The following is a 14,141-nucleotide window of genomic DNA, read 5'->3' as shown; positions in this document are numbered from 1 at the left end:
TTCCATTAGACTACTTTTGGGCAGGAATGGATACTAGGAACTTAGGACAAAGCTGCTTATCTGGTTCTGCCTCATCTGCTCTTCTGACCTCCCTTTCAAAACAGTAGAATTGTGCTGGGGAAAGCCTACATCATTTATGGTGCTGTTCCTCTACATAGAGATGTTTATGCCAACATTGCAGTTCTATTTTTCTTCCCATCAACTAAGCCTATAGGATCCATTGCTCTCCTGGATCTATGCAGTGGTCTAAGGAGTGTTCCTAGTAAAATGTAAATGAATAGTCTCTGACAAAGTGGGATTTATTCCAGCACATGCATACTTGCAGAACCTATGATTAGCTACTCTTAACAATTTAGGTAGTCTCGGAAGCAAGGTTGGTATCCACAAAGGGACTTAGGCAACTAAACCTCATGCCTAGGTTCCACTGCAATCCACAAAACTCCTGCTATTTCCTAAACTCAGCTCCTAAATTTTTTGGCATATGAGGCTACCTACACTTGCAACTCTACAGCAACATGGCTGCAGTGCTCTGGTGTGAACTAAATCCCAGCAGGAGGGGCTCTGTCAGCATAGGTAATCTGCTTCTCTGACAGGTAGTACTTAGGTGAACAGAGGAATTTTTCTATCAACCAAGTAATGTCTACATCCAGGGGTTCAGTTGGTTTAGCTATGTCTCGAAGTGTGGATTCTTCAGCCTGGCAGCAGCACTGATATTCCCAGTGTAGACCATCCCTAAATTTCCTAGGTCCTTTTATGTTCCTATCTCTGGGCAAGCATGCTGCTGCCTATCTGCCACCTACTCCCCCAGAATTACTCAAAACCAGGAAAAGATCAAAAGCTGCCTAAGTCGTGGACTGGCAGGCCCAAGATGGCAGACATGCTCAGAGGCTGTGTACCAGATCAGGTCCCATTCAAAATCAGTCTGGTAGAGGAGAAACTGTTACTGTCCGTCTTATAATTTTTAGATCAGTGATTTGAGCACTTGACTGGGAGACATGCAAATTCCCCACCCCTCTGCCTGAAAGGATTTGGACTTGGACTGGTGTGTGTGTTTCATCTCTCCCCAGAATCCTTTAACCACTGCACTATGGGATAGTCTGATGAGGGGGAGGGAGCAGTGTTCTCTCAGTCTCTCCTGCTCATTCTGTTGCATTCTGGACAAAAATAACATAGGGCCGGAGCAGAGGGATCAGATTCACTTGCTTACTTCCTACAGTGTCATTCTCTCTTGCTGCCTATCTGCAGCCAGAATGATTCTGTGATCCCCTATCAGGGCATTCATGTGTGAGGGCCTGGGGATGCTTAGTCATTTATATAAAGGGTAACAGCTTCCCCAGGAGAGACTGAGGGAGCCCTACATCCGAGTGGCCTGTCAGCTTGCAGCCCTCTCCAGGGAGCTGGGAGACACTTATTCAAATCCTTTCTCCTCTTTGCAGGGAGTAGAGGGAACAGACCGTATCGCAGTTGTATTCTAATTGGGGCCTCTTCCTCCAGCCATTTGATTGAGGGTCACCTACCTCATTCCCCCCAAAAGGGCTTAAGCATCTGACTGCAGGCAATTGCTTCCTATTTGTGCATTGCTAAACTAGCATACATGCCTCCCTGGAGCTTGCACTTAAATGACTAACTAGGGTTATGTCTACACTGGTGGGTTGTTGTTCCAGAAGTATGCAAATGAGGCTAAGCGTGGAATATTGCCGAGCCTCATTTGCACACTTAGTGAGCCGCCATTTTTGCAGAAGAGGCTCTTGTGCTAGAAGGAGCTGTCTACACTGCCCCTTCTTGTGCAAGAAAAACCCTCTTGCGCAATGCCACTACGCTGATTATTTTCAGGAATAAGGGCATTGCGCAAGAGGGTTCTTCTTGTGCAAGAAGGGGCAGTGTAGACAGCTTCTAGTGCAAAAGCCTCTTCTGCAAAAATGGCGGCTCATTAGGTATGCAAATGAGGCTCGGCAATATTCCATGCTTGCCTCATTTGCAGGGCTCGACAATCTGTGTAATCTACTCGCCCGTGCCAAGTAGATTACAAACCGGAAGAGCTGGGTTCAGATGATCTGCGCATGCGCAGATTGCTGGATAGCGCGGCTGGCGAGCGGGACTCACTGTGGCTTGGCGAGCCCTGCTCATTTGCATACTTCTGGCACAACAATCTGCCAGTGTAGACGTAGACTAGGAGAGAAGAGCAGGGCTTAACACACCCTTGCCATGGGCATCTCCCATTGGCTAGGACCCCACCTAGCGTGCTGTTTTGGGGGATTGCATGTGCAGTCATCCAGCTTTCTCCATTCATAGTCTAGAGAGCCTTGATGCCTAACTCAGCTTTGTGGCTCCATCCCAGCATTGTTCCTCTGATATTCTAGGTCTCGGTGCCTAAAAGGTAGGTGCCATGACACACACACAGCACTGAGGTCCCTAAATCCCTTGTAATTCCAGAAAATCTTCTCCGATGCTTATCAGCAAAATTATATTAATTTCCATGGCAACAGAAAGGACAAGTGGGATGAGATGGCTTTTGGAAGAGGAAAGTACTATTAAGGCTACGTCTACACTGGCCCCTTTTCCGGAAGGGGCATGTAAATTTCACTAGTCGTCGTAGGGAAATCCGTGGGGGATTTAAATATCCCCCGCGGCATTTAAATAAAAATGTCCGCCGCTTTTTTCCGGCTTTTAAAAAAGCCGGAAAAGAGCGTCTAGACTGGCCCCGATCCTCCGGAAAAAGTGCCCTTTTCCGGAGGGTCTTATTCCTACTTCAAAGTTTGGCTTCAAAGTAGGAATAAGACCCTCCGGAAAAGGGCACTTTTTCCGGAGGATCGGGGCCAGTCTAGACGCTCTTTTCTGGCTTTTTTAAAAGCCGGAAAAAAGCGGCGGACATTTTTATTTAAATGCCGCGGGGGATATTTAAATCCCCCGCGGATTTCCCTACGACGACTAGTGAAATTTACATGCCCCTTCCGGAAAAGGGGCCAGTGTAGACGTAGCCTTAGAGAAAATGAATACCTGTTAATGTGTGGTGCAAGTAGGAGTTAATTTCTGTATATCCTCAGGGATTTATTCATATTTTCTGACTTTTCTCTTCCCACTCCTGTAGGTGCTTCTATGAAACTTTATCCCTAAAATTGTCACCATCTCTTAGAAATGAATATGTTGCCACTGACTGTGAGGAAGGGTGGCAGGATCCGTTTCCCAAAAATGAATTACAGGTTATATTTGATAATGTGTGCTAGAACTTAGGAAAACATAAAATAGCTGAAGCATGGCTTTTTCTAGGTTAAGGGACTATGATGCTCCTAAATTAAGTTTCCATGATACATTACAATGCAAATAATAAAAAGGGGCCTGTTTGATTAAAAAAAACTGCAGAAAGTGGTTTTGATAATCATAATATGACCAATCACATGAGTTTATTTAATGATTTTGTCTATAGTTTCCTGCAAAGAAAGGTTTCTAAAATCAAATACTTTAAACCTGACTCAATGATTACCTGGGTGTGCACCACAAAAGTGCATGGTGTTTGCCAGGCATTTGTTGTTTTTTACAATAGCTTGTGTAGCCAGCAACCATTTTATCTCCTAGGTATCAGTCAGCCTGAAAGATATCTACAAGGAAATATTAGGATTAATTGCTTACACATCTTATCACTCAGGCAGGGCATGGGCCCAATGTCTGACTTCAATTTCCTATCTCTTCTTTGAAGCAACCAGGGAAATCTAAGTATTATTGGTCTGGTCCATCCTCTGCCACTGGAGGGCGCTAACCGCGGGCAGTTCAACGAGAAGACTAAAAGCTGAAACTAAACCTCTACTGCAAACTTTGGCTTTAAACAGAACTAACGGGTTAGATGTAAGTGCATCCAGTAGCGCCACCTCTCGGAGGAGATTCAGCAGAATGCCTCCTTTCACTCTCGCCTTTGCCTTTGGTTTGTACGTTTGAGTTTTTCCTCCTGTCCGATGCGATCTCTGTCGAGGTCTTTGGGGGCAGGATGTGTGTGAAATGGCCAGGCACGGTAAAGCAGCGTCGCTGCTCCTCTTTCTATGGCGCAGCGCCCTGTACGAAGGCTGGCGTTCGCTCGGTGCATTAGCTTCTGTCCGCACAATTTTCAGTACTTGGATTTGGGGACACGGATTGGATCCCAACTGTCCGTGCAGCGGCCTGGATCAGATCCCCGACGCCTTAAAGGCTGGGCTGGGGTCTTGCCTGATCCTCCGGGCAGGATATGCTGAGAGCAGGACGCGCGTCCGACAGCTGGGCTGTCTGTGTGTCTGCGCGTGTAAGAGCTCCTAGCCCACGCCTTGTGGCTTAATCAGGTGTGCCCAGGCTGCTGCCTAGACCCCCCTCCTTAGCCCAGATGGGTGAGGGGAGACCCCTTTCTCCACAGCCATGCCCAGAGGAACCCCCCAGCCAGAGGGGGGAGAGGCTTGACTGAGTGAACCCCCAACTTTTGGGGGTGAGCCGCACCCAAAGCGCCCACCCCCGGGTGGGGACTAGAAAGGGCCGTGTGGGTGGGAGCCAGGCGTGGGTGGTTTCCCACCCTGCCTCAGGCAGAGCGGCTCTACCCGGTCTGGGCTCCTCCCTGGCCACCGTGGGAAGCCCCGGGCTGGATGAGACGCGGAGCGACCCCCCGCAGGGCCAGTGTCTGTCTGTCCGTCCAGGCGCCCGGCTGCTCCACCCCTGGGGAGGCGCCCGTCCCCTTTCCCGGCCGGGCGATTTGCATAGCCCCCGTGTGCGCTGGGGGCCGGGGTGAGGGGAGTGGGTGGGATTACAGCTGAGGTCACGTCCCCCCCCCCTCCCGTGGGGATTACGGAGGCTCCCCCCCTACCCAGACTCGCGGGGCATGGGTCCCCCTCCCCCCTGTTTAAGACGCACTGAAGGGAGCGGAGAAAAGCAGCTCCCGGCTCCGGCGCTCCCTGCCCCACCGCTCCCGGCTCCACTGCTGCCCGGCGGCGGATCGGGGCCGCCGCACGCCCGCTCCCCGCAGCGCGCCACGCCGGGGACCATGAGCCAAGGCGCCGGGAGGCTGCAAGCGGCGGGCGGCCGGTGCGCGGGGGGCAGCGGCTCCGCAGCCCTCTGCCTGCTGCTCTCGCTCACCTCGCTGGCCGCCTGCCTGCTGCTGAGCGCCAAGACGTGCGAGCTGCAGGGCAGGGTGGCGGCGCTGGAGGAGCGGGGCAGCCCCGGCGGGAGCCCCCTCAGCCCCGGCCCGCTGCTCGCCCTGCTGCAGCCGCACATGGAGCAGCTCTTCCGGGAGGTGAGTGCCGAGGGGCCGGGCGTGGGCTGCGCTGGGCTCTGGCCCCACCTTGCCCCCCCTCCAGGGACGGGGCAATGCTAGGGGGCGCATGGCACGGCGGGCCCCGAGGGGCTGCTAGGGGAGGGAAAGGGGATATTCGGGGGGGCCCCACACGAACCCCAGCTGCCTCTGCGCCAGGGAGGTAGGGTCGGAGTGACACAAACCTGCCCCCTAAGGAGCCTATAGGGTGACCCCCCCCCTTGGGTCTGCCTGTGCGGGGAGCGGGAGTCCATTGGTACTAGTTCTAGGCAGGATTGGGCCCAGCATCCTACCAAAGGGAGTCAGGACAGGTACCATGTGCAGGGCCAGTCTAGGATTTAGGGGGCCGTACCCAGTACTATTAAACAGTACCCCTGTGTCTCATGGCAGCTGGGAGAGGGATGATTTTTTTTAAGAGATGGGATTTTATCATCTTTAGCCACACTAATGAAATATTTTAAAGCAAATTTTAAACTTGAGTCTTGTAGACTCACTCAGTAAATTCCGAAATTGTCAGTGTATATACCTGGGGTTGGCAAATGCCTGTTAAATGATTTCATTACCACTTGACTGGCTCTTTTATAGTTACAGTATCTGCTAATAGCTCTGGCAGGCTTTTTCACTTTTAAGTTAACTGGCTCCTCTCCAGAGGAAGCAGAGCCAAAGAACGAGATAGGAAGAGGTGGATGGGTGGACATTAAGACCCAGTGGTGCCTCAAATTTTCTGGTGCCCTATGCAGTTGCATATTCTAAGCCCTGGTAAGGGCAGCTCTGTCCATGTGTGCTGTCCCTGTTATCTGCTAACTAGTGGCAGGATGCACAGTAAAACTCCCTAAAGTGTAGTAGTTGGTTTCAAGTTGGGGCAGCAGGCAATGAAAGATGGGCTTGATTACTTACTTTGCAGTGAAAGTAGTCAGGGCAGCAGGCAATGAAAGATGGGCTTGATTACTTACTTTGCGGTGAAAGTAGTCAAACAGCATAAGCACCTCTGGACTTTGAGAAGAATACTGTTCGTATAAATTAGAGAAGTCTATGCTGTAAGTCAGATTCTGTCACTTTTACTCACACTAATACCTTACTCTGGGAGTAACCCTGTTGATTTCAAGGTGGTTCACTTGTGGAGTAAGAGGTGGTAGAGTTTAACCCTTCATTAGCAATTTATAAGGGAAAAAATTCTAGGTGATATTACATCTAGTTACATGTGTTGTGAATACACTAAATTCTATTCTTACAGTAATCAAGATTCCTGTGTTTAAAAACATTTATCTTTGGTGGTAATGGATAACTATTTTTATGTTACGCATGCATGAACATGGTCTCCATTCTCTTGCAGAGTATTGTAAAGCATCATATAATACAATGGTCCTGAGCAGAACTGTGGATGATAAAAATACCAACAGCTGCTGCTTTTGTATTTACTGAGTCTTTTGCTGTGTTCCTATAATTTCTTGTGTTGGAAGAACTGTTCTGCTTCCAGAATGAGTTTCTATATTTGTTTCTATCTTCTAGTACCAAAAACTGACACTACTCAGGATAAACTTAAAAAACAACAAATGGTCTGGTAGCACTTTATAGACTAACAAAACATGTAGATTGTTACGCTTTTTGGTGCCTACCAAAGGACAGGTGGATTTTATTGTAAGTGACTTTTGTCCAGAAGTAAAGACGTTTGGGATACTAGAACTGATTTGCTAGTTTAGAATGGAACATTCTGAAGAGGGTTATAGCAAGATTCCAACAGGATATTACTGGGCAACGTGAGCTTAACATCTGTGGAAGTGGCTACATAATGGAATACTGGATTGACTTTTTATTCTTGTATTGCACTGGCAAAGGAGAGTATATTGTATTGTGACTGGCATATAAAAATTGTTTCTGCCCCTGCTCTCCTACTCCTTGTGGAGGTGTGTGATATGAAGCTAATAGAAAGCTGAGAGATGTGAAGGAAGAACTCCTAGCTGCTTAGTATTCAGAGAGATGGAGACTCTGCTAGGGTAGTGTTAGTACAGGGGTGTGTGTGGGGGGGAGGGGAGGATTATATGCCTTCTCACCTATCCATCAATCCGTCATCTAGGTATGACTTAAGGGATAATCCAAAATATCAGAGGTGAGAGGGTGTTTGCAAAATAAGACACTTTCAAATGTGTTAAGATTTCACTCTTGATGGAAGCTGACTGATCCACTTTAGCTAATTTGTGTGTTCTGGCTAAGAATTTTCATGTGGGTCCGGAGAGCAGTCCTGTTTCTATCTGTTATTCGAGTCAGTAAATTTGCTTGTAAGTGGGAATTATACTTGATTTCAGGCAATGCTGCAGAAACAGTTTCTTGCTGAGATGTAGCAAAGTGTGGCGAGCTTGCTTGGTATTGTGAATGCTCAGATGGGGATTGGAGAAGGAAACTGAAGTGAAACCACATAATTGAATTCGTAATGCAAGAATAAGGCTGTTGAAACATTTAGTATGACCAAATGTCTATCGATATAAAAAGTACACATTTTTAAATGAGTAACAGATTCAAGGAATGAACGCAGATTCTGCTATCTTTTAATAGGTACAATGTCAGTCCTGCTAACCCACATCTGTTCATTGGGGTTCCTTTTAAATAACAAAAAAGTTATTTGATTTGCTTTTTGTTAATTATATAAAACATCTGACTAGCAAAGTAACTTTATGTTCTTGAGAATTTCTCTATGGCTAAGACTGTTTTTACCAGTCTATTACATGATCATAAATTGATTTTTAAAGTGTTTTTTCCTTCTTCTGTGGTTTAGTGGTAGAATTAAAAATAAAAATATTAAAAATATTAATGTGGAGTGCTTAAGGCACTGGATTGGAACTCAGGTGACTAGGTAGGTTTAAATTCCTGGCTCTGAGACCGAGACATCCCCTCTAAGCTTGAACAAGTTGCTTATTCTCTCTGTGCTTTGGTTATTTTCTGCTTGTATATTTCTTCTTTCTCCTGCCTTTTATCTGTCTAGATCAGGGGTGAGTAATAATTTTTGATGGGAGGTCACTTCAAGAATTTGGACAGTGGTCTACGGCTGCACTTTTCCATATTAATGGAGGAGGGACAGGGTCTGGAATAGAGGTTGGGTGAAGGAGGCAGTTGTGACCTGGGTTAGGGGACTAGGGAGCAGGATTTTGGGTTGTGACCTTGGTCAAGAGGGGATTGTAACCTGGGGAAGGGGACTAAGGTGATGGTGGAGGAGTTTAAGCTGTGACCTGGAGCAGAGGATTGGGGTGCAGGATCTGGGAAGGGACATGGGGCAGGAGGGGTTTGGGTCCTCTGGGGTAGGGTACAAAAAGTTGGGGTGCCAGAGGCAGCCAGCAGCCTTCCCAAGCACTGGCTGCATGTCATGTGGCTTGTGAACAGCTAGGAGCCTGAGAGGAGGAGAAGAGGGTGCTTCCCAAGATGCCTATTGACCACAGGAAACTCCCATTGGTCAGAAACCGGCCAATGGGATTGTGCTGGGGACAGGAGCTGCTTGCAAACCCTGCAATGGCTGTATTTCTCAGCAGCCTGCAAGGGGCAGGCCGGGAGTCAATGGGCTGCATCCGGCCCACGGAGGGTGTTTTGCCCAGGCCTGAAGCTACATTGTAAGGCTTTCTTTGAGGCAGGAGCTATCTCATAGTATGTGTTCGTGCAGGGTTTGGTGGAGTGGAGCCCTGATCTCACCTGAGGTCTGTTGATTGGATTTCACTCTCTCACCCCCTCCCATCTCTGAGAAGAGATTCACATAGTGGGTAAATATGAATACAGCTTCATGAAGTTGATATGCAAAACAAATATCTTGGTGCCCAAACTGGGGTTTAGCTACTCCTTTAGCTGTAGACAGAAGTAAGCCCACAAGGGTTTTCGTGAAAGCTTCTGTAAATTTGACTCTAAAAATACACATACCTATGCTAGTGCTGTGTGAAGTCTTATTTGCATGGAACCTCACTGCGGGTGTGTCCACACTGCACTGTAACTCGAACTAAGATATACAATTTGAGCTATGCAAATTGCATATCTTATTTCAATGCTATTTTGAATTAGCGTATTTTGTCATTTGGCACTGTCTAACCAGCGCCAAATTTCGAAATAAAGCGCTATTTCGAAATGTCTCTTACTCCTAATAGAATGAGGTTTACAGGAACATCAAAATAGCGAGCCTGAAATAACGGGATTGCTATGAAGATGTGGGATAGCTATTTTGGGATACTCCTGTATCCCGAAATAGCATTGCAATGTAGATGTACACTGAGAGTTGTTCTTTAATAAAAACATTCTATAGATTCATAGTACAGTGTACTCAGTTCATCTCAACGGAGTATATGTGCCTTTGGCGGTACCATGAAGTCTTTTGGGAGTACATCTGCTCATCTAGATATTTGCCAAGTTTTACAATAAGCTAAAAACCACTATTGAAGTCATACAGACAATGATGTGTTCATACTGCCCTATGTACCATATGCTGACATGAAAGTACAATATTTATATTCCAATCAATGTATAATTATGATAAAAAGAGAGTCAACAATTTTCAGTAATACTTTGCTGTGGTAATTTTGTATTTTTATGTATGATTTTGTAAACAAGTTTTCAAGAAATGTGAAACTTGGGAAAGACAAATCAGACTCCTGAAAGAGGTATGGTAGTCTGAAGAACTCTAATACAATACAAGGCATCCCTGCTATAAATTGCCCCGGTATACATCCGCTCTGCACTAAAGTTGTTGATGCTTGTAGGAAATGATGTGTTATAAGTCCTGCCATTCCCTGCTCTTAACTTGCTCAAAAAAAAAGTCCTCCCATTCCCCGCTTTAAGTTGTTTTGCTCGAAGTCCAAGTTTTTTGGAACATATCTTGGACTTATAGTGAGGACAGCCTATATGTATTTAACCAAGTGATCCAGATGTAATAATATCTCCCATTTGCTCCTTACCTCAAGCTTGAATTCACAAGGCATTGTTCTCATGCATAAAAGTTTTAACACAAGGAATAAAGAAATATTTAGTTGTGAACAGAGCAGGACAGGTTAGTTCATAATTAATTTATTTTTCCTTATTAGCCAGACAGTATTCGGATAAATGAGCTCAATGCCTAGGAAAATTCAAGGGAAGAACCCAACACTCATTTGAGAATTAAATACATGCAAATATTTCCTTTACACCCCAACATATCTAAGACTAATAAATGGATTAAAAATGGGATAATTTACATTCTTGGCCTGGGCAGTTTCATTCACTTTTACGATCACTTGCAATGCTAACTGCACTATATGGTTGTTAGAGAAATGCATAGAGAATTCTTGTTCCCTAAACCAACAGTTGCCTGAACTCCCTGTATTCTTTATAAAATTGCACACATTTCTAAACAGAGCTATACAACTCTGAAATCCAACTTACACAGGTTGGGATCTGACTGGTCCCAGATGAGGGATTTAGCAGGACCAAGGGAGGGTATATCTGCTCCTCCTGCTCCCCACTGCTACTGACCCCCTCTAGCCCTGGACTGGCTGCTAGCCAGCTCCCCGCTGTCCTGTCAGTCCCCACTCCCTTGCCTGTCATGCTGGGCAGCCCAGCTCCAGCTGTGCTCCCATCCCACCGGGCAACCCCGCTGTGGTCCGCTGGGATCCTGGCCCTGCCGGGCAGCCCAGCTGTGGGGAGCTAGGCTCCTGAGCCCCACTGGCAACTCATTGCCAGCAGCCTGCTGGCTTGTAAGACTCTTAGCTGCCAGTCCTCCATGGTCCGAGTCCATGGTCCGGAACATCCATGGTCCGAGTCCCGGTTTACAGAGGTTCAACCTGGTACAAATGTATGTAAAATTGCAAGCATACCACGGTGTCAATAACACTTTTTTTTTTCCATCCAGGGGACACTAGGGACACTTTGAGTCTTAGTTTGGGAGTGCTTGCCCATCAGTCTTAAGTGCAAGTCAGCATCTTTCTTGGGAGCAGTGAAGAATTAGGTGTTGTGTATTTGGATTGACTTAGGTGGCTATCCCAGCCTTCTGGACAAGTGGGTTTCTCCTGGCCAATCAAGACTGACAGAAGTTTTAAACACACTTTTTGGGGGCTTTGTCAGAAGACAGATAACCATTTGCCTTAGTTCCTTAACTCGATCAAAACATACAAGTTCCTCTCTCCCGGTTTCCCACCAAAATCATTGATGGCCACGTTGGGATCTGATTCAGAACCCATTCAGATCAGTGGGAATCTCTCTAATTATTTCAAAGGATTTTGGATTGGGTTCCTATAGAATAATGTTTACAAAATCACTGTTGCGATAGGCGTACTTCATGTGTGCCCTTCTTTTCTCTAATGGATGCCATAATGCTGTTGTAGAATTACAGAACATTAAAAAATGAGGCAGCATCATCCATGCTCAACCTTCCCCTAAAAAAAAAGAGACTTTTTTTAATGTATGATCTTCATATACACAGGAGGGTGTTTGGAGAGAACAATTTAAAACTCAAGCGGTTTTCACTCTATCAGTGCACCACCCTGTAGCTGGAATTGTTTTCCTGTGTGCCTGAAATCATCAGAAGTAGCTACATATATTCTAAAAAATATAGGCGGATAATTAAAAATACCCAGTCATGAAATATACCATCAGTGCTACCACCATAGATTTTATTATGACAACTTTTAGGAGACCCGTGAATATGTTGATTTCCACGGTTTGTGACAAGCTGGAGGGGAATATTTGAAATGAATAAGTGCTAATATCTGCTGAAGGGGAAAAATAAATGGTGCCTAATGCTTTCAATATCCCATAAGTGTGAAAAAAGCAATGTAGCCTATCGATAAACTAAGGAAATGGCATCTCGAAGACATTACTATAAGATGGGGGCACAGAGAGTGCAAAGACCATACACCAGGGGTGTCCAAACTTTTTTCAAAGAGGGCCAGATTTGATGAAGTGAACATGCGTGAGGGCCGACCATTTTGCCTGACATTCTTTGAACCATTAAAATTAAATGCAAATTAACTATTTTATGCAAAGTTTATTGCAAACGGCATACTTTTCATTTCATCACATGGATGACAAATCTAAACAGGTGTTAAATCACTCTGCCTTTCATATCTGAAGGCCCGATGAAAAAAAAATCCAAGAAGCTGAAATATATGTCAGGAATATTGTAAAGTACATTACATATTATTGGTAATAAAGGTTGTCTGTCAACTTTTAAATTCAAAAAATATGAACAGGAACATAACACCAAGTATACATGTTGTGTCCAAATATATTTATAACTGATTTAGACCATCTGACATTAACTGAGATTTTACAATGTATTCATCTCAATACATATGGATTCGTTGGGGGCCATAAAAGATAGATATTGCCAAATTACCTGTGGGGCCGTATTAAACCGGAACACGGGCCGCAATTGGCCCCCGGGCCGGACTTTGGACATGCCTGCCATAAACAAAGAGTAGTTATCAATAGTTTTCTGTCAAATTGGGAGGGCATATTTAGTGGCATCCCACAGGCGTCAGTACAGGGTAGAGAACCAGTCAATATTTTCATTAATGACTTGGATAATCGAATAGACAGTATGCGTATAACATTTGAAGCTAACACCAAGCTGGAAGGGTTTGTGATCATTCTGGAGAACGGGTGTGAAATTCAAAATGACCTTGACAAATTGGTCTCAATTCAACAAGATGGAATTCAATAAAGACGTGCAAAGTACTTCACTTAGCAAGGAAAAATCAAGTGCACAGCTGCAAAATGGGGAATGACTGAGTAGGTGGACGTATTATTGAAAGGATCTTGAGGTTATAGTGGACCATAAGCTGATAACGTGTCAGTGTAGTTCAGTTGCAAATAAAGGCTGTTGTGATTTGGGGATATATTGAGCAAAGGGTTGTATGTGAGACATAGGAAGTAATTGTCCCAGTCTACTGAGTACTAGTGAGGCCACAGCTTCAATAGCTTGTCCAATTCTGGGCACCACAGTTTATGAAGGATGTGGACGAACTGGAAAGAGTCCAGGGGAGAGGGACAAAAATTATAGAATGTTTAGAAAATCTGATCTGCAACAAAAGGGTTTTTTTTTGTTTTTTTTCCTCAAACAACAACCCTGGGCCTGTTTAATGGTGAGAGAAGAAGACTGGGAAGACCTGATAAGTCTCCTAGTATATTAGGGCTCAAGGGTGTGCACTAAGGGGGTTAACAGGGGCATGTTCTCCCCAATAATTAGTAGGGGCATAACTCCTCTGGCGTCGTGGCAGTGGCACAGAGCTCCAGTGGCTCCAAGGCTGCATCAGGGGCAAAGAATGTGTCCCTCCAAAAGCAGTCAAATTTGAATTCTTGCATGTGGCCTTACAAGGGATCTTTCAAAGAGGATGGTGATCGATTGTTTTGTGTCCACTGAAGAAGGGACAAGAAGTAACGGGCTTACTCAGCAGAGGGCTTTCTAACGTTCAGGATAGTTAAGATCTGGAATAAGCTTTTAGGGGAGTGTGGAGTTGCCATCATTGGTAGTGTAGAAGCTGTAGAAATCATTTTCATATTAGGCTAGAAGCCATCTTGTATATCAGAAACCATTTCCGCTTTTCTCTCAAGCACGTAGACCAGAGTGAACTTTCTGTCACCCCGTGAGAAGAGGCCTACAGGATGGGCTATTGGTATTTGTTAATTGGGCCGGTTGGTACAGGAGATGTACTCCCTCGTATCTGTCTGCCATCTTGTTGATAAGGCTTTGTTTTTCCAAATTTAATTGAGGATTTCTGTAATTGGATGCCCTGACATCAGACTGTTTGGCTAAGGGTATAAAGATACTAGGATTGATTGTATTGGCAGCTTTACTGGGCCCGACTTTGCTGGGACCACGTTTGGCTCACTTTGCTTTACTGATCAATAAAGCAATCAGTTGTTAGCCGCCTACACAGAA

General features: G+C 45.6%; 1 protein-coding gene across 1 annotated transcript in view; it reads left to right on the top strand.

Moving 5' to 3' along the window:
• Nucleotides 1-4,439: 4,439 nt before the first annotated feature.
• COL23A1 (collagen type XXIII alpha 1 chain) overlaps nt 4,440-14,141 on the top strand; it is a 395,641-nt gene continuing 385,939 nt past the window's right edge. Inside the window, exon 1 of the mRNA XM_075900481.1 lies at nt 4,440-5,242. Coding sequence (XP_075756596.1) covers nt 4,832-5,242 — 411 coding nt within the window. The 5' untranslated portion in view covers nt 4,440-4,831. The remainder of the gene's footprint in view (nt 5,243-14,141) is intronic.

Source organism: Pelodiscus sinensis, chromosome 17, assembly GCF_049634645.1.
Source record: "Pelodiscus sinensis isolate JC-2024 chromosome 17, ASM4963464v1, whole genome shotgun sequence".
In the NCBI taxonomy this organism is placed as follows: Eukaryota; Metazoa; Chordata; order Testudines; family Trionychidae; genus Pelodiscus; species Pelodiscus sinensis.
This window is presented reverse-complemented; position numbering and strand designations above follow the sequence as displayed.